The sequence below is a fragment of the Nerophis lumbriciformis genome, linkage group LG18 (genome assembly GCF_033978685.3).
Source record: "Nerophis lumbriciformis linkage group LG18, RoL_Nlum_v2.1, whole genome shotgun sequence".
NCBI lineage: Eukaryota > Metazoa > Chordata > Actinopteri > Syngnathiformes > Syngnathidae > Nerophis > Nerophis lumbriciformis.
Genome location: NC_084565.2, coordinates 37,345,493 through 37,366,359, shown reverse-complemented (window position 1 = coordinate 37,366,359; position 20,867 = coordinate 37,345,493). Strand labels below are relative to the sequence as shown.

Genomic DNA, 20,867 nt, shown 5'->3' with positions numbered 1-20,867 from the left:
TATGAAATAAATATTTATTGTTTTCTCCCATAATGTTCAAATTGTTTTATTAAATCATGATTGCTTTTTCTCACCGAATTAAGACGCATAAAACGTCAAAAAAGTACAGCAGTAAAATGGAGCATAAAAATCAAGATGTTCTTAGCGTGTGTCGCTGCACCAGGCGGCGGCGTTGCGGAAGAGGCGGAGCCACGGCGAGGCTTGTTTGAGGGCACCTCTAAAGTCCCGCGGGGCCCACGGCCACTGCCAGCCCAGCGTGCAGCGCTCCGGGTGGGGCATCATGGCCAGGTGTCGGCCATCCTTGGAGGTGAGGCCAGCGATGCCCCGCGGTGAGCCGTTGGGGTTCAGGGGGTACTCCTCGGTGGGCTGACCCCCGTCGTCCAGGTAACGGATGGGCGCCAGGCCTCCGGAGGTGATGTCATCCAGGGCTTGAGCGCTGCGGAATTGCATAAGGCCTGCAGGAAGGGAATTAGAGGATGAAATCAAGTTTTGAGTGGAGGGTGTCCTGAGACCACTTTTCACTCCCCATACCACACCAGTATGAGTGTTGGCCAATACGGATACTAATGCGATACGATATCAGCAAGAATCATAGTACATGCTCTCATGTTGGAAAGAGTTTGATGAAGAGAAACTACTGAGAGAACACTAACCTGATGGCAGATTCATGCTTTTGATGTGGAGTGATAACACCAATCATTAATTACATTGAAGGCATGATGCAGTCAGTTGAATGATGTGGACACGTTTGTTACTGGATACCTCTGCCTTGGAGACTTTGTACGTGCAATTAATATGAAACTATAATTATTTGACACTTGTCAAATGTCATGTTTTAGATGCAATATTGTTCAATTGAGGTCATCTTCAATTATTGGGGAAGTGGGGTGTGTATGTGTGTGTGTATAACATCCAGGAATACGCTTTCTTTTTGCCGTACTGCAGTATGATGAAGTGTATGTAGCGCTTGCATTAACTGAAGTGAAGTGAATTATATTTATACAGCGCTTTTTCTCAAGAGACAACGCATGCTGCAGCTGTCACTATACTGTAATATTGTACATGGTAATTGTTATATATTGTATATATGATAGACATAATATAATATATCTGTATATATAATATACTGTACATATATTATGTAAATATTACGTATGTGTGTTATATCTTACATCGCTATATTTAGTCTATTTATACCTGCATTGTCCTTTCCATCCTTACACTTTGCATCATTATAACTGAGCTACTGTGTGGAACAATTTCCCTTGTAGATCATTAAAGTTTGTCTAAGTCAAATGGCCTACATTTACACCAGTGTGAGTGGCACTGGGAGCAGGGCTGTGACTAGGATGGCGGAAGCGGGAATCGAACCTGGAACTACGGTGGGAGACAAAGAAGGACCGATGTGTTGTTTTCTTTAACCTCTTAAGGCCCAAGCTGTTTGTTTACATGCTTTTTTTATTTCTCTTTCCTATTTGGGCTTATTGGACCCTAATTAGAATAAAAACTAAAAATCACCTTTTGATATGATGTACTTAGTCCATAAGTACACACACGTGTACTTCATGTTTAGTGACATGCCAATTCTTATTTTTACACTTTTTTCCCCCCAAATTCCATTGTATGTTATACTCTTCTGACACCACCAGATGGCAGTATAAGTGTCCACATAAGTGGCCATAAGACCCCAATTCAGTAGTGTACACAATTTTGGAAATAAGAGCTAAAAGGTGCTGTCCACGCATGTGGCCACTAAGGCTTTAGAGGTTTTAAAGTTCATAAGGGGACGGCGTGGCGCAGTGGAAGAATGGCTGTGCGTGACCCGAGGGTCCCTGGTTCAATCCCCACCTAGTACCAACCTTGTCATGTCCGTTGTGTCCTGAGCAAGAGACTTCACCCTTGCTCCTGATGGGTGCTGGTTAGCGCCTTGCATGGCAGCTCCCTCCATCAGTGTGTGAATGTGTGTGTGAATGGGTAAATGTGGAAGTAGTGTCAAAGCGCTTTGAGTACCTTGAAGGTAGAAAAGCACTATACAAGTACAACCCATTTACCATTTATAAGGTTACAATGTTATGCAGAGGTGTACTTGTAAGAATTTTATAGACAAATGATAACATTTACAGTTGCAGTGGAAAGTGGGGGTATGGGGGCACGGCGACATATTTTCTTCTTGCTAAAACAGAAAATAATGAAGATGCACTGAAATAAAGACACTTATTGGGTATGTCTAGCTTGTGTGGTATTGTGTGCTTAGCTGTTGTGTAGCTGCTAGCTCCTAGTAGCCTATAGCCTAGGATGTTGACCAAAATAGAAGAAAAGACCAACTGTAGGAGACTAAATGCTGTTTTAGGGTTGTGGGTTCAAACCCCGGCCGAGTTATACCAAAGACTATAAAAATGGGAGCCATTACCTCCCTGCTTGGCACTCAGAATCAAGGGTTGGAATTGGGGGTTAAATCACCAAAAATGATTCCCGGGCGCGGCCACCGCTGCTGCTCACTGCTCCCCTCACCTCTCAGGGGGTGAACAAGGGGATGGGTCAAATGCAGAGGACAAATTTCACCACACCTAGTGTGTGTGCGACAATCATCGGTACTTTAACTTTAAATTAATTTACACTTTATGAAAGGTGCTGTATGTTTATTCAGCCAAAAAATGACTATTTACTTTATTTAAATAATATGAAAATGTAAATATTGCATGCTTAGAATAATTATAAGGTACACTTTATTTGTAGTTATTACATTTGTCTGAATAATTTGATGAAGTACTATGTTATACTGCTTTAATACAGTGAAGATTATGTAACTGTTTATTTGCATATATGGCAAAAGGATCTGTGTGGTAATAAGGTTTGGACACAAGGTATTATGGGTAAATGCAGTCAGGTATGGTGGAATCGAGCCACGCAGTTTCTTGACCTTACTCTTACTTTTTCTAACTCTTTCTTACTGTAACACACTGGCTTTATTTTGCCATTCGTTTGTTCCCACATCGTTATTGTTTGACGTTTTTGAAGGATTAAGTTGACAAGTAAACGATATAAGTTGTGTTTGTTGTTGTCGCAGCAAGCGGAGGAGGAGAAAGTAGAGGAGTGTCAATCTAAGACTTCATTAGGAAACTACACCAACCTTGAGTGGACATTCAGATGTTCACTGGCTGTGAACACGCTGCAGGACTGATAGTGTCGGAGATTTAAATGCAAGCTGATATCATCCAATATTTGTTTTTACTGCTGGTATCGGATCGATGTCAGTATCACTGGTTTAGATGATCTATCAAATACTTAACTTGGCAATTTACACACTACATGTGTGTTTTATGGCGAATTCTTTGAACAAAGTGGAGTGAGACTCACCTTCTCCGTGAGCGACCCACACTCCCAGAGCAGAGCCCTCCATGCCGGCGAGCCACACGGACGGCGACCCTTGGATTCCCACGGTCACGAAGCGCGACTCGAACCTGCCCGACTTGTTGTGGGTCAGCACCACCTCTGGCGCTGGAGGACAAACAACATTCTTCAATCAGCCATTAAATGTTAGAATAGAATAGAATAGAAAGTACTTTATTGATCCCTGGGGGAAATTCAGCACCACAGTTCACTCACAATAGACAATAAACACTTAGGTATTTTTTACATGTGAATAATATCAATATAGTCTATTATACAGCATTATTCACATGTGAATAATGATGTATAATAGACTGTATTTATATTATTTACATGTGAATAATGCTGTATAATAGACTATATTTATATTATTCACATGTGAATAATGCTGTATAATAGACTGTATTTTTGTTATTCACATGTGAATAATGCTGTATAATAGACTGTATTTATATTATTCACATGTGAATAATGCTGTATAATAGACTGTATTTATATTATTTACATGTGAATAATGCTGTATAATACTGTATTTATGTTATTCACATGTGAATAATGCTGTATAATAGACTGTATTTATATTATTCACATGTGAATAATGCTGTATAATAGACTGTATTTATATTATTCACATGTGAATAATGCTGTATAATAGACTGTATTTATGTTATTCACATGTGAATAATGCTGTATAATAGACTGTATTTATGTTATTCACATGTGAATAATGCTGTATAATAAACTATTTATATTATTTACATGTGAATAATGCTGTATAATAGACTGTATTTATGTTATTCACATGTGAATAATGCTGTATAATAAACTGTATTTATATTATTTACATGTGAATAATGCTGTATAATAGACTGTATTTATGTTATTCACTTGTGAATAATGCTGTATAATAGACTGGATTTATATTATTCACATGTGAATAATGCTGTATAATAGACTGTATTTATATTATTTACATGTGAATAATGCTGTATAATAAACTGTATTTATATTATTTACATGTGAATAATGCTGTATAATAAACTGCATTTATATTATTTACATGCGAATAATGCTGTATAATAAACTGCATTTATATTATTCACACGTGAATAATGCTGTATAATAAACTGTATTTATATTATTTACATGTGAATAGTGCTGTATAATAAACTGTATTTATGTTATTCACATGTGAATAATGCTGTATAATAGACTGCATTTATATTATTTACATGTGAATAATGCTGTATAATAGACTGTATTTATATTATTTACATGTGAATAATGCTGTATAATAAACTGTATTTATATTATTTACATGTGAATAGTGCTGTATAATAGACTATTTATATTATTTACATGTGAATAATGCTGTATAATAAACTGTATTTATATTATTTACATGTGAATAATGCTGTATAATAAACTGTATTTATATTATTTACATGTGAATAGTGCTGTATAATAAACTGTATTTATGTTATTCACATGTGAATAATGCTGTATAATAGACTGCATTTATATTATTTACATGTGAATAATGCTGTATAATAGACTATATTATTCACATGTGAATAATGCTGTATAATAGACTGTATTTATATTATTCACATGTGAATAATGCTGTATAATAGACTGTATTTATATTATTTACATGTGAATAATGCTGTATAATAAACTGTATTTATATTATTTACATATGAATAATGCTGTATAATAAACTGCATTTATATTATTTACATGTGAATAGTGCTGTATAATAACTGTATTTATGTTATTCACATGTGAATAATGCTGTATAATAGACTGCATTTATATTATTCACATGTGAATAATGCTGTATAATAAACTGTATTTATATTATTTACATGTGAATAATGCTGTATAATAGACTGTATTTATGTTATTCACATGTGAATAATGCTGTATAATAAACTGTATTTATATTATTTACATGTGAATAATGCTGTATAATAGACTGTATTTATATTATTCACATGTGAATAATGCTGTATAATAAACTGTATTTATATTATTTACATGTGAATAGTGCTGTATAATAGACTGTATTTATGTTATTCACATGTGAATAATCCTGTATAATAGACTGTATTTATATTATTTACATGTGAATAATGCTGTATAATAGACTGTATTTATATTATTCACATGTGAATAATGCTGTATAATACTGTATTTATATTATTTACATGTGAATAATGCTGTATAATAAACTGTATTTATATTATTTACATGTGAATAATGCTGTATAATAGACTGTATTTATATTATTTACATGTGAATAATGCTGTATAATAGACTGTATTTATATTATTCACATGTGAATAATGCTGTATAATAGACTGTATTTATATTATTTACATGTGAATAATGCTGTATAATAAACTATTTATATTATTTACATGTGAATAATGCTGTATAATAGACTGTATTTATGTTATTCACATGTGAATAATGCTGTATAATAAACTGCATTTATATTATTTACATGTGAATAATGCTGTATAATAGACTGTATTTATGTTATTCACTTGTGAATAATGCTGTATAATAGACTGGATTTATATTATTCACATGTGAATAATGCTGTATAATAGACTGTATTTATATTATTTACATGTGAATAATGCTGTATAATAAACTGTATTTATATTATTTACATGTGAATAATGCTGTATAATAAACTGCATTTATATTATTTACATGCGAATAATGCTGTATAATAAACTGCATTTATATTATTCACACGTGAATAATGCTGTATAATAAACTGTATTTATATTATTTACATGTGAATAGTGCTGTATAATAAACTGTATTTATGTTATTCACATGTGAATAATGCTGTATAATAGACTGTATTTATATTATTTACATGTGAATAATGCTGTATAATAAACTGTATTTATATTATTTACATGTGAATAGTGCTGTATAATAGACTATTTATATTATTTACATGTGAATAATGCTGTATAATAAACTGTATTTATATTATTTACATGTGAATAATGCTGTATAATAAACTGTATTTATATTATTTACATGTGAATAGTGCTGTATAATAAACTGTATTTATGTTATTCACATGTGAATAATGCTGTATAATAGACTGCATTTATATTATTTACATGTGAATAATGCTGTATAATAGACTATTTATATTATTCACATGTGAATAATGCTGTATAATAGACTGTATTTATATTATTCACATGTGAATAATGCTGTATAATAGACTGTATTTATATTATTTACATGTGAATAATGCTGTATAATAAACTGTATTTATATTATTTACATGTGAATAATGCTGTATAATAAACTGCATTTATATTATTTACATGTGAATAGTGCTGTATAATAACTGTATTTATGTTATTCACATGTGAATAATGCTGTATAATAGACTGCATTTATATTATTCACATGTGAATAATGCTGTATAATAAACTGTATTTATATTATTTACATGTGAATAATGCTGTATAATAGACTGTATTTATGTTATTCACATGTGAATAACGCTGTATAATAGACTGTATTTATGTTATTCACATGTGAATAACATAAATACAGTCTATTATTCACGAGTTCCGCCGCTGTATTTATTTTATTCACATGTGAATAACATAAATACAGTCTATTATACAGCGTTATTCACATGTGAATAATACAAATACATTATACATTTACATTATTTACATGTGAATAATATAAATACATTATACATTTACGTTATTCACATGTGAATAATATAAATACATTTTCATTATTTACATGTGAATAATATAAATACATTATACATGTACAGTCAAAAGGAACATATGCATTATACAGTCTGATGGCTGTCGGTATGAAGGAGTGAAAGGTAAGAGAAGCGTCCATCTCACCGGTGCCACCCTGGCCCTCGCCCACCCAGCCCAGCAGGGCGAGCAGCTGGCAGCCGTTGCACACGCCCAGACTCAGCGTGTCCGCCCTCTGTCGGAAGCGGCGGAACTCGGCTTTGGCGGTGGCGTTGTAGGCCACGGTGGCGGCCCAGCCTTCAGGGGACAGAGAGCCAGTTCAGTCACTTCCTACACCGTGGTCGTGGTCACAAGTCTTACCTTTGGCGGAGCCCAGCACGTCGGCGTAGCTGAACCCTCCCACGAACACCACGGCTTTGAAGGGCTCCAGCGTGACGGAGGCGGAGCCGAGGTCCTGCATGGTGACGTCCCACACCTGCGCACATGTGCACACTAAGCTGGCCGTGGTGCGGCGAATAGACAAGCACAAACCTCAAAGCCCGCCATGTGGAGAGAGACGGCCATCTCTCGGTCGCCATTGCTGCCTTCCTCTCTCACCACGGCCGCACGAGGACGTCCTGCTGCTGCGTGTCAGGGAATATTTACCATCAATATCACCAACAATGTGAAAACTTACATTCCTAACTGTGCTACAAGTGTAAACCTGTTCTATGGTTAGCATCACAATCTCCCACTAAAACACTGATAGTTATTCATCTTTTACGGTGAATGTGCTGATGACCTCATACTTTATCTTTCACAACCACTTAGGAATGGTTACTGTTTACATTTGAACCCATTCCGTACCAAATCCAGCTACCTGAGAACCGATAACTGTACCAATTTTCGGTACTTTTGTGTGTGTAAACAAATGTTACTTGTTTGATAGCAACATTTTATTTTTAATGCAACATTTAAAATCGATTTGATAGTCATAAATGTGCTGTCTAGTTTCAATGTAGTTACACTTCCAAGACATTAAAGTTAAAAGTACCAATGCATTTGACCCTTGATCACCCCCTGGGAGGTGAGGGGAGCAGTGAGCAGCAGCGATGGCCGCGCCCGGGAATAATTTTTGGTGATTTAACCCCCAATTCCAACCCTTGATGCTGAGTGCCAAGCAGGGAGGTAATGGCTCCCATTTTTATAGTCTTTGGTATGACTCGGCCGGGGTTTGAACTCACAACCTACCGACCCCAGGGCGGACACTCTAACCACTAGGCCACTGAGTAGGTTAGATGGCAGGACTGTCAAACTCAGATCTGGCCCGCGACACCATTTTATCTGGCCTCAAACACCTGGAAATGATATATGTCAATAAAATACTTCATATTTTCTCACTAAATGAAATCGATTTTTTTCAATTTGACAGAAAACATATACCGTATTTTCCGCACTATAAGGCGCACCGGATTATTAGCCGCACCTTCAATGAATTACATATTTCATAACTTTGTCCACCAATAAGCCGCCCCGGATTATAAGCCGCGCCTACGCTGCGCTAAAGGGAATGTCAAAAAAACAGCCAGATAGTTCAGTCAAACTTTAATAATATATTGAAAACCAGCGTTCTAACAACTCTGTCCCAAAATGTACGCAAATGTGCAATCACAAACATAGTAAAATTCAAAATGGTGTAGAGCAATAGCAACATAATGTTGCTCGAACGTTAATGTCACAACACACAAAATAAACATAGCGCTCACCTTCTGAAGTTATTCTTCATTCGTAAATCCTTCGAATTCTTCGTCTTCGGTGTCCGAATTGAAAAGTTGCGCAAGCGTGGGATCCAAAATGGCCGGTTCCGTCTCGTCGAAGTCATCGGAGTCAGTGTCGCTGTTGTTGTCCAGTAGTTCTGTGAATCCTGCCTTCCGGAAAGCTCGGACCACAGTTGTGACCGAAATATCTGCCCAGGCATTTACGATCCACTGGCAAATGTTGGCGTATGTCGTCCGGCGCTGTCTGCCCGTCTTAGTGAAGGTGTGTTCGCCTTCGGAGCTGTGTGAAAAAAGCCACCCGGCCTCTTCGCGTAAACTTCCCTTAACCACTCGCTCATCTTTTCTTCATCCATCCATCCCTTCGAGTTAGCTTTTATGATGACGCCGGCTGGAAAGGTCTCTTTTGGCAAGGTCTTCCTTTTGAATATCACCATGGGTGGAAGTTAGCATGGCAAGCTAGAACCACAGTGAAGGATGACTTCTCATTCCCTGTGGTGCGAATATTCACCGTACGTGCTCCCGTTCCACAGTGCGGTTCACAGGAATATCAGTTGCTGTGAAATACGGTAGTAATCCGTGTGCGGATGGAGAGATTGCGTCTTTTTATGAACCGGATCCTTGTCGCTTAGTAGGAGCCATTTTGTGGTCTTTACAGATGTAAACAGGAAATGAAACGTACGGTGATATCCGCGCGTTTTTTCTTCTTCTTCCGGGGGCGGGTGGTTGCTTACAGTAGAAGAAGAAGCGCTTCCTGTTCTATGGGGGCGGGTGCTTTCCTTGGCGGTTGCTTGCGTAGAAGAAGAAGCGCTTCCTGTTCTACCGGGAAAAAAGATGGCGGCTGTTTACCGAAGTTGCGAGATCGAAACTTTATGAAAATGAATCGTAATAAAGCGCACCGGGTTATAAGGCGCACTGTCAGCTTTTGAGAAAATTTGTGGTTTTTAGGTGCGCCTTATAGTGCGGAAAATACGGTATGTACTGCTTGACATTGCATGCCTTTTAAACTTTAACATTATCCATTATTGCAACAAATATTACCGTATATTATCATACTTTTTGTCTAAATAAAAATACTTAAATATCTGCGTGACTTTTGATTTTACAGCAAAATACCCATCAAATTAATAAACATGACAATATATTTTATGTTGTTGTTTATTAATAAAAAATTATTGTGTTAAAATTCTGTTGACTGAGCTAACATATTTTTACTGTGAAATCTTGTTTTTGAACGGTGTATTACTGTAAATGGAAAAAACGATATATTTGTTTTTACGGTAGAAAAACTGGCAGCTAAATTGCCAGAATAAAAAAAGAACTTGTACTGTTTTTCCATTAACAATATAATGTTGTAAAAACCAATAGTAAAATTCTGGCAACTAAGCGCCAGCTTTTTCTGTAGTGGTACTGTTTTTATAATTACTGTAAAATGTTTAAAAAAAAAATAAAACACCATTGTACAGTAACATTTTTAAATATAATTTTTTTACTGTAAAATGGACAGTCTACATAAAACAATTGATATAATGAATAATGAAATCCAGAGGCAAGTTCATACATTATTCACCCTCTGATGGCAGCTATAACTGCCATGTGGCCCTCCATGAAAACCAGATTGACATCCCTGGAATAAGTCATCTATACTATGTTGTCTAACTAGGACCTAGCTTTTTCCAGGAAGTTGAATGTGTTATGCTGTACCCTACAAAGTGTCTGTCCTGTAAGTACTGTGCTCATTACACACCAGCTAATTGATTGTAACAGTAATCTTAGATGTAGTTTCCTGTACCAAATTTAGAGGCGTTGGAGTCACCATGTTAAATCGCTAATGCTAAAAGTAGCTTGTCTATGGCAAATCCAATGTAAATTAGCATCAAGCTAGCACATTTTGAAAGAGTGAAGCCTTACTTTATGTTCAGGTGTTTTCGACCAAGCATACTTGCGTTGTTGGTGTTGAAAATGTTGTTTATGTTAGCCATTGTTTACACAACCCAGGTACCCAACATAGCACCCTTGGATTTGAGGTGAATCGCTAATAACAATAATAAACAGAACCCCCTCCCCATCCCTAGTTCTACTGCAATTTGGACTCACCAGGCTGTTTGCAGATGGGCACTTCGGAGGGGTCAAAGGTCACTTTAAAGCGAGGCTGCGTCCTCCCGGCTAGCCCCTCCTCTTCCTGCTGAACACAGAGCTCGTTGGCTTGCAGGCGCTCCAGCCGGAAACTGGTCTCCTCCCACCAGGCTCGGAGGCAGGGCAAGCGTTGGCTGAGCACTTCCTGTCCGTCTACTCGCAGCGTCACCTGCCAGGGGGCGGCCGGGCGTCACGCACAAAGCGGAGACACGGGAGGTGAAGAAGGGGACGTCTCACCGTGGCTTCTGGACCGAAGCCGCAGGTTCTGCCAATGCGATGACACGGCACGCCGGCGTCACGGAATCGCCGGCACACGCTTTCTTCATGGGACTGGGATGTCTCCAGGACCAGAGCCAGCTCTTCGCTGAAGAGCAGCTCCATGACTGCACACACATGAAGACTGCATTAGTCAAAGTCTATTCACGGCTACGATACTGAAAAACCCAGTCTGATAGTTTTGGTCACGTTTAGTGGTCAACACACTGCAAAAACTGAAATCTAAGTAAGATGAAATATGTCAAATAAGGGTGATATTTGCTTATTTTCTGTCTGATAAGATAATTCTTCTCACTAAGCAGATTTTATGTTAGAGTGTTTTACTTGTTTTAAGGGTTTTGGTCCTAAATGATCTCAGTAAGATATTACAGCTTGTAGATGACATTTGATGACCTATATTGAGTAAAACATGCTTGAAACTAGAATATCAAGTGTTGCAAAGCTGTGCCATCAACACTCACAAGTATAAAACTACTTTTTTAAAGTAATAATTTCTTATTTCAAGCATATTAAAAAAAAAAAAAAAATCATGACTTTGACACAATTGTGTCTCATAATTAAAACAGATGACAGCCAAATGGACTTTGCTGTTTTATTTTCAATGAAACAATAGAAGATACGTACTCATATAGTAGTACAGTTGGCACAGTACAGTAAACTGACAGTTAATATTTAAACATGTGACATTTCTAACAGAAATAGTTCATGCACATTCAGATAAATTCTTCAAAATTACAATAAAACTTTTTTTGGCCGGGGGCCAGGCTGTATATATGCACACTAATCGACTGAAAGAGCACACACTTCGCACGATGATGTCATGTTATGGATGGGAAAATTCATTTTTAGACAATATGATTTGCCTGAACGGCTAGGAGACCCCGAGAGTAACAAGCGGTTGCCTTGTTGCCTTTACATTAAGAACAATAAACTAGTTTTTGGTATAAGTTAACTGGTTTCAAGAAACGTAATGCCGAGCGCATATCATTATGTCAAGATAATGGCACTAGACTTCATTTAAGAATATTTTTCAACATATTGAGCAAAAAGGTCTCTTTTTTTCTACCAAGAAAAGTGCACTTATTAGTGAGAATATACCTATTTTAAAAAGGCATTTTTGGGTTCATTGAGGTTAGCTAATTTTACTTGTTTTGGAAAGTCTTGACAAGCCAAATTTTCTTGTTCTATTGGCAGATAATTTTGCTTAGTTCAAATAAAATACGCCTCATTTTTGTATTTTTTTCCCTTGTTTTTGAACACTGACTTTTTGCAGTGTACTACTGTAGTTTTTATATTTTTAGATCATTTAGCCATTTTTATTCTTGAGAATGCTGAATTTAAGGCAAAATTAAGCAGAATATGCGTTGTTAGCGATAACATTGCTGATATATGGACCTTGTGTTTAGACAGATGAGCACATATTGTATAGCTTCTATATCTTTAAAGGGGAACATTATCACCAGACCTATGTAAGCGTCAATATATACCTTGATGTTGCAGAAAAAAGACCATATATTTTTTTAACCGATTTCCGAACTCTAAATGGGTGAATTTTGGCGAATTAAACGCCTTTCTAATATTCGCTCTCGGAGCGATGACGTCACAACGTGACGTCACATCGGGAAGCAATCCGCCATTTTCTCAAACACCGAGTCAAATCAGCTCTGTTATTTTCCGTTTTTTCGATTGTTTTCCGTACCTTGGAGACATCATGCCTCGTCGGTGTGTTGTCGGAGGGTGTAACAACACGAACAGGGACGGATTCAAGTTGCACCAGTGGCCCAAAGATGCGAAAGTGGAAAGAAATTGGACGAAATTTGTTCAAAATACGAGGCTGTGGGGAAAGCCGACGAAATGGTCAGTCGTTTGTTCCGCACACTTTACCGACGAAAGCTATGCTACGACAGAGATGGCAAGAATGTGTGGATATCCTGCGACACTCAAAGCAGATGCATTTCCAACGATAAAGACCCTAGCTTCCCTGGCCTGCTGACATCAACTCCAAAACTGGACAGATCAGCTTTCAGGAAAAAAGAGAGGATGAGGGTATGTCTACAGAATATAGGGAATAAGCGGTAAAAAATGGATGGATGGATTATACATAAACTGTGTTTACCAATAATTTAGCTTAAAAACATTTATTTTTTTCAATCATTCGAGTACATTCGGGTAGTCTTGTGTAATGCAGTATTTTGTGTCTATTTAGGTATGGTTAACCTGAGTGCTGAAATCGTGGAAAAATATATGTTCTTAGCGCGCCTGAAATGGGCTGTCTGCACTCTCAAAGTGCATGTTGTTGCCAAATGTATTTCATATGCTGTAAACCTAGTTCATAGTTGTTAGTTTCCTTTAATGCCAAACAAACACATACCAATCGTTGGTTAGAAGACGATCGCCGAATTCGTCCTCGCTTTCTCCCGTGTCGCTGGCTGTCGTGTCGTTTTCGTCGGTTTCGCTTGTATACGGTTCAAACCGATATGGCTCAATAGCTTCAGTTTCTTCTTCAATTTCGTTTTCGCTACCTGCCTCCACACTACAACCATCCGTTTCAATACATGTGTAATCTGTTGAATCGCTTAAGCCGCTGAAATCCGAGTCTGAATCCGAGCTAATGTCGCTATAGCTTGCTGTTCTATGCGCCATGTTTGTTTGTATTGGCATCACTGTGTGACGTCACAGGAAAATGGACGGGTGTTTATAACGATGGTTAAAATCAGGCACTTTGAAGCTTTTTTTTAGGGATATTGCGTGATGGGTAAAATTTTGAAAAAAACTTCGAAAAATAAAATAAGCCACTGGGAACTGATTTTTAATGGTTTTAGCCCTTCTGAAATTGTGATAATGTTCCACTTTAATGTATCAAGGCATCTTGCAATGTTTATTCATGCGAAAAAGTTTGGTCCACAGTGTGGGGGACTAATCTCTCTCCAACGTAAAATCTATGTCGAAGATTGTTCGGGTGTACCTAATGAAATGGCCAACTTTCTCACCTCCCTGGGCTCCTTGTGATGACAAGTCCACGTCGATTCCGCGGTTCCCTGCGAAGGCCATCTCCAGCAGGCAGGAAATGAGGCCTCCATCGCTGACGTCGTGCCCTGCGCTCAGCAGCTGGTCTGATGTAGCACAGTCAGCAATCACAGATGAAATACCAAACATCTTCCTCTAATATCATGCATTCTATTTTTCTTTTGATTAAAAATCATTACACTTATTGTACGTTCATCAAAAATTCTTCCCCTAATTTGTTGGTTTTTTGGTATGCATAAAAAGCTTCATTAATATCTTATGATTTTTTTTTAAAGAATATTTTCCAGTAGCCATTTGATTTAAAACATAATATCCCTCGTATGATTGTAAAAATGAGGACTGCTGCTATTTTACAGATTTGAATGAGGCAGCAGTAACTAGAGATGATACCTTTTACATTTGAATCGATACGGTACCAATTCCTGCAACCTGAAAATCAATACCAGTATTTCTTAACATCTCATTTTTCAATGTAACATTTAGCAGTGATAATTGTGTTGTCCAGTTATTATATCTTCTTTTATTATATTTTTCAGTTTAATTTTGCAAGTAGTAGACTTTGCAGTTGCAAAATTAGATGGCAGTATTGTAGAGTCTATGGTGTGTTTAGTCAGGGAGTAGTCTTTGCCATTAAGATGAATCTACCGGTAGTCTTTTTTTGGCGCCATACAAAGTGTTAATACTGTTAGTATTGCACTTATTACACACCAGCTGTTTAATTGTAACATTCATCTTAGTTGTAGTGTTCATTACCAAATTTGGAGGTGTGGAAATTGCCATGCAAAAACACTAATGCTTATCATCTGGCATCCCTAATGTAAATTACGCATTTTGAAAAGTAGACCCTTACTGTGTGTTCGAGTGTTTTATTTCAGGCATACTTGCTTTGTTGGCATGAAAACTGCAACATCTTAGAGCTTTTGATTGATTGATTGAAACTTTTATAAGTAGATTGCACAGTACAGTACATATTCTGTACAATTGACCACTAAATGGTAACACCCGAAAAAGTTTTTCAATTTGTTTAAGTCGGGGTCCACGTTAATCAATTCATGCTATGAGTGCTTGTTTCCCCGCCACGTGCCTGTACATAGTCTGCAACTGGACGTGATGTCATTAGCAACAAAAGGTATCAAAATATGGCACGGTTTAAGTCTAGTACCAACCGAATCGGGTTGCTGCCTATAAAAAGTACCGTACTTTCCAGACTATAGAACACATCGGTATGTAGGCCACACCCACCACATTTAGAAGAAAAAAGACATGTTCCATACATTAGCCGCACCAGACTAAGGGCCGCAAATTGCGAAATTAGTTATTTACAAATAAATATTTTCTTTATTTACAGACCTTATAAACCTCTAAAGGCTTAGTGGCCACATGCGTGGACAGCACTTTTTAGCTCTTATTTCCAAAATTGTGTACACTATTGAATTGGGGTCTTATGGCCGCTTATGTGGACACTTATACTGCCATCTGGTGGTGTCAGAAGAGTATAACATACAATGGAATTTGGGGAAAAAAAGTGTAAAAATAAGAATTAGCATGTCACTAAACATGAAGTATACGTTTGTTACTTATGGACTTAGTTTTTATTCTAATTAGGGTCCAATAAGCCCAAATAGCAAAGAGAAATAAAAAAAAGCATGTAAACAAACAGTTTGGGCCTTAAGAGGTTAATTGTTTCAAAACAGCGTCTGACACACGGCAGTAAAACGGGAGATCAAACAAAACAGAAGTCATCGTCATGGACCCACTAACTGCGGAAGCTAGCTCTCCAATCAGCTAAACATACTCGGAAAGTCCACAGTGACATTTTGGTGAATTTACTGAAGAATTTGTGAAACTGAAAGAATACAAAAATAATGCCTTTGTAAATTACTAACACTAACACAGCCACTTGTAAACGTGTTAGCATATTAGCTAATGCTAACGACTCTAGCTTCATTACATTACGATAGCGCGTACAAATCTGCACGAAAACACTCCTACAGACGTCTCACATGGGAGGATTTGGTAAGTAAGAAGTGTTTTAGTTATATGAGCAGAAAAGCTATGGACGATTAGAAGACGGAAAAAAACTTGTACTTCCAGTTCAAATCTTTAAACAGCAGGAAACACTGTAGCCATTCATTCACCCAGCAAGAGCAGTAAAAAATGGCGCCATTGCACAAACACACCACTTCAATATATTGGCACGTGTTTTATGAAAACTATTTGCATTATGGCTGTCAGCGAAGAAACATTAATAAATTATCCGCACCGTTTTATAAGCCGTAGGGTTCAAAGCGTAGGAAAAAAGTAGAGGCATATAGTCTGAAATTTACGGTACGAAATTTGCATCCTTAGCAGTAACCCAATGAGATAGAATATACATATATTCTGTAATAATTCTACAAGTACCACAAGAGATCAAACTGACCCTTTATCAGCGTCTGAGTGGTGCTGAAGCAGGCGGACAAAAGTTGTGGCTGGTCCAGGTCAGGAGAGCAGTCACCCAGCTGGCCGTAGCACTGTGCCAGAGCAGAACCTCCCAGGCGGTGTTGGCCAGGACTGATGGGAACCCACAGCAAGACGCCTGCACACACAGGAAAAGTCAAAAAGGTTAGATCCTGTAAGATGTGTGTCGTATGTGTGTTACCTTTGCCATCTGGATCCTCCAGATCAGGTGTGACAGTGGCACTGATGTCTGGACACACAGCATACGCGGAGATAACCAGAGCTCCTGAAATAGAAGCAAAAAAAAAAAAAAAGGCTGAATAACACTAAAATAGCTACGACGAAGAAGGTGAGCACAGACTTCCACTCAGGTTGAAAAACACTTATTTGGATTCTATTCTTTGTGGATTATTTCAAGGCGGTGTTTATCATACTTTCTAGCTGAACCTCACTTTCAGCTTTGCGTGGCTCTGTGTTGTGGCGAAAACACGGTGCAGTCAGTCATCGCTATTGAGGCCAAAAAAGCAGGCATTTATTTGAGGTGCTGTGTTTATTCAAGTGGAAGGCAGTCTAGTAACTAGATGAAGCAATTCCTGGAGGAATTGCGTGTGAATGCTCCAATGCTGAAGTTGAACTGAAATGCTGACAGCATGTAGTATGAATGTAAGATTAGTTTGAATTAGAGATGTCCGATAATATCGGAAATTATCGGTATCGTTTTTTTATTATCGGTATAGGGTTTATTTTTTTATTAAATCAACATAAAAAACACAAGATACACTTACAATTAGTGCACCAACCCAAAAAAACCTCTCTCCCCCATTTACACTCATTCACACAAAAGGGTTGTTTCTTTCTGTTATTAATATTGTGGTTCCTACATTATATATCAATACAGTCTGCAAGGGATACAGTCCGTAAGCACACATGATTGCTGGTCCACTAATAGTACTAACCTTTAACAGTTAATTTTACTCATTTTCATTAATTACTAGTTTCTATGTAACTGTTTTTATATTGTTTTACTTTCTTTTTTATTCAAGAAAATGTTTTTAATGTATTTATCTTATTTTATTTTTTATTTTTATTTTTTTAAAGTACCTTATCTTCACCATACCTGGTTGTCCAAATTAGGCATATTAATGTGTTAATTCCACGACTGCATATATCGGTTGATATCGGTATCGGTAATTAAAGAGTTGGACAATATCGGAATATCGGATATCGGCAAAAAGCCATTATCGGACATAGTTTGAATGTTGGAATGGTTTGAATGTTGAAAAGTTTGAATTTCCAGGAAAACCTGGAATATGGTTTGGAACTTGGGAAAGTGTTAGTTTGAATGTCCAGGATGAGTAGAATGTGTTGATAATGGAACGGCTTGAATAGGTTGAAAAATGTGGGAATTGTGCAACTTGGAACAATGTCACATTCATTTCAATGGGAATTTCATGGAAATTCGGGAAAAAGTGGGATTTTTTTGGAAATGCTAAAAATGTGAATGTTCTGAATGAGTTTGGTTGGTGTTGGAATTTTTCAAAATCGGTCGAGAAATGTTGAAGTAGTAACATTTTTAATTGAGAAATGGTATTACGGAATTCCTGGAATTTCGGGAAAACCGGGAATTTCTCCGGTTCAAAAAACAACTTTGTTTTTTGTCCTGATTAAGAGGAATGATTTGACGGTGGCTTGAAAAATGTGGAAGGAGTAGTTGACAGAAAAAAGGATGAAAATAGTGTTTGAAAAAATGGGAATTCTGGGATTTCCTGGAATCTTTTTTAACTTGGAAAAATGATAGTTTGAATGTCCAGGATGAGTGGAGTATGTTGAAGGTGGAATGTTTTGAATAGGTAGAAAAATTTAGAAATGTTGCAAGTTTGAAAAATGGCCAATTCATTTTGAATGGGAAAAATGTCCTGGAAAACCTGAATTCTGGAAAATCTGGGAATTTGTCAAGGGAAAGCCCGCGATTCCCAAATAGGCTGAATAGTTTTTCTAGTGCTGGTCTATCTATATATATATATGATGTTTATGGCAAACACATTGTGCCGCAGCGTTTGGCAGAACAGCGAGATCACTTCCTCATTACGCACCAATCACGATGAGAGGTGCATTCAAGAGCCCCGGAATTCTCAGCATCAACATGACAAGAATAGTTTTCTTTTTTGTGCACATTCTTTGTGTTTTGTAAGGCTGCAATTATGATAATTTGTTGAATATATTATTTCATATTATTACTCAATATTTATGGCTAACTTATTTAAATGACAATATTGCTCAAAATACTATTTGGATAGCATCTGTTCAAATGCAAATAATCCCTATTTTTTTTGAGTATGTGACCATACCTGGAGCTTTGACAGTCTCCTTCCCCACTCGAGCGGCCATACTTAGCGAGTCCTTGCCCCCGTCGATGGCCACCCCCAGCTGACCCATGACCTTACACATGGCCTTGCAGGACTCCCAGAGACACGCCCCCTCGCCAGGCAGCTTGGCGGCCCACATCCAGTTGCCGCTGCACTTCACGTCCTGAAACACGTGATCAGAAATGAAAAAGGTGAGATGTGGAAGGACAAGGAAAAAGGACAGCTCACCTTTAATGCTGTCACCCGGGCAAACACCAGGTTGGTCAGAGCTTCACCAACGGCCATGCGAGCTCCCGCTGCCGGACTCACAAGCGCTTTGATCGGCTGCTCACCGATGGCGGTGGCCGCGCCCTCGAGGCTGAACGGCGACAGGGCGACGACGGCCACGTCTGCTAAAGGCGTGTGAAGAGGGCCGACACACTGCTGCTGGGCGATCAAACCCGTCACGGACCTGTCCACCTGTGTAAGACACGCACGCTTGTAAGACGCACTATATATATATAGTGTATAATAGACTGTATTTATGTTATTCACATGTGAATAATGCTGTATAATAGACTGTATTTATATTATTCACATGTAAAAAATACCTAAGTGTTTATTGTCTATTGTGAGCGAACTGTGGTGCTGAATTTCCCCCAGAGATCAATAAAGTACTTTCTATTCTATTCTATATGCCCACCCAGGATGGGTATCATTAATAATATCATTTGTTTTCTAAGGAATGTCCCGATACCATATTTTCACTCTTGATACGATACTCATATTAATCTGATATGCTACACTTCTATTATTTCGTAGTGTGGAATGTTAGAAACATTTCTGATTAGGTGAAATTAGTCAAACAGAACAAAGGTAGGTATGACAAACACTAATTTTAATGCATAAAAAGTACATACTTATTATCATTTTACACTGTAGAATGCTAGAAAAGGTTTGATCAAGTGAAATGACTAATAACAATGGTAGATATGAAAATCACTAACATAACAGATTTACACTTTTGAAGTGGAGTGTTAATCTGTGTTTTGGCAACACCTAGTGGTCACAATAATTCATTAAATTAAGTTAATGACGCAGCGTGTTAAATGATGCAGACACATTTGTTACCATACTTTCTACTCCGCTTCTGCTTTAGAGGTTTTGCATCTTTAAGAAATATGCAATTATAATTATTTAATAGTTGTTTATATTGAGAAATGTCATGTTTTAGACTGTGATATTGTTCAATTAGGTCACTATTAAGTACTAGTAGCCTGTGTGCTTAGCTGTTGTGTAGCTGCAAGCTCCTAGTAGCCTACCATGTTCATCTTTTGTAAACGATTACACTAAAATACAAGAAAAGACCAACCTTGTGTGCTTATGGAGGACATTTAGAGGGTTGTACATTTTTGCATAAGCAAATACTCTATGTTTATATAGTTTATATCAAACATTTTAGATTTATATCAAACATTTTAGATCACGTGTCAAAGTCAAGGCCCGCAGGCCAGATCCGGCCAGCAAATGAATGATCTATGGCTCCCGGGATGATATTTGATTAGCATACCTGCCAACTTTTGAAATTAGAAAAACCTAGTAGCCAGGGTCCAGGGGCCGCAGGCCCCGGTAGGTCCAGGACAAAGTCCTGGTGGAGGGTTCGGGGGCCCCGACGCAAAATGATTATTAGCATTCAGACAGGTTAAAATGTTGCTAAAACCATCACTTTTCTA

At 37.6% G+C, this 20,867-nt stretch overlaps 1 protein-coding gene across 1 annotated transcript in view; it reads right to left on the bottom strand.

The window, feature by feature from the left end:
- Positions 1-30: 30 nt before the first annotated feature.
- Positions 31-20,867, bottom strand: part of pfas (phosphoribosylformylglycinamidine synthase) — a 44,953-nt gene continuing 24,116 nt past the window's right edge. The window contains exons 17-28 of the mRNA XM_061978283.2: positions 19,384-19,614; positions 19,138-19,318; positions 16,992-17,075; positions 16,773-16,928; positions 14,314-14,436; positions 11,285-11,430; positions 11,009-11,216; positions 7,689-7,780; positions 7,518-7,632; positions 7,305-7,454; positions 3,358-3,498; positions 31-455 (exon numbers count right to left, since the gene is read on the bottom strand). Of these exons, the coding sequence (XP_061834267.2) occupies positions 142-455; positions 3,358-3,498; positions 7,305-7,454; positions 7,518-7,632; positions 7,689-7,780; positions 11,009-11,216; positions 11,285-11,430; positions 14,314-14,436; positions 16,773-16,928; positions 16,992-17,075; positions 19,138-19,318; positions 19,384-19,614 (1,941 nt within the window). The 3' untranslated portion in view covers positions 31-141. The remainder of the gene's footprint in view (positions 456-3,357; positions 3,499-7,304; positions 7,455-7,517; positions 7,633-7,688; positions 7,781-11,008; positions 11,217-11,284; positions 11,431-14,313; positions 14,437-16,772; positions 16,929-16,991; positions 17,076-19,137; positions 19,319-19,383; positions 19,615-20,867) is intronic.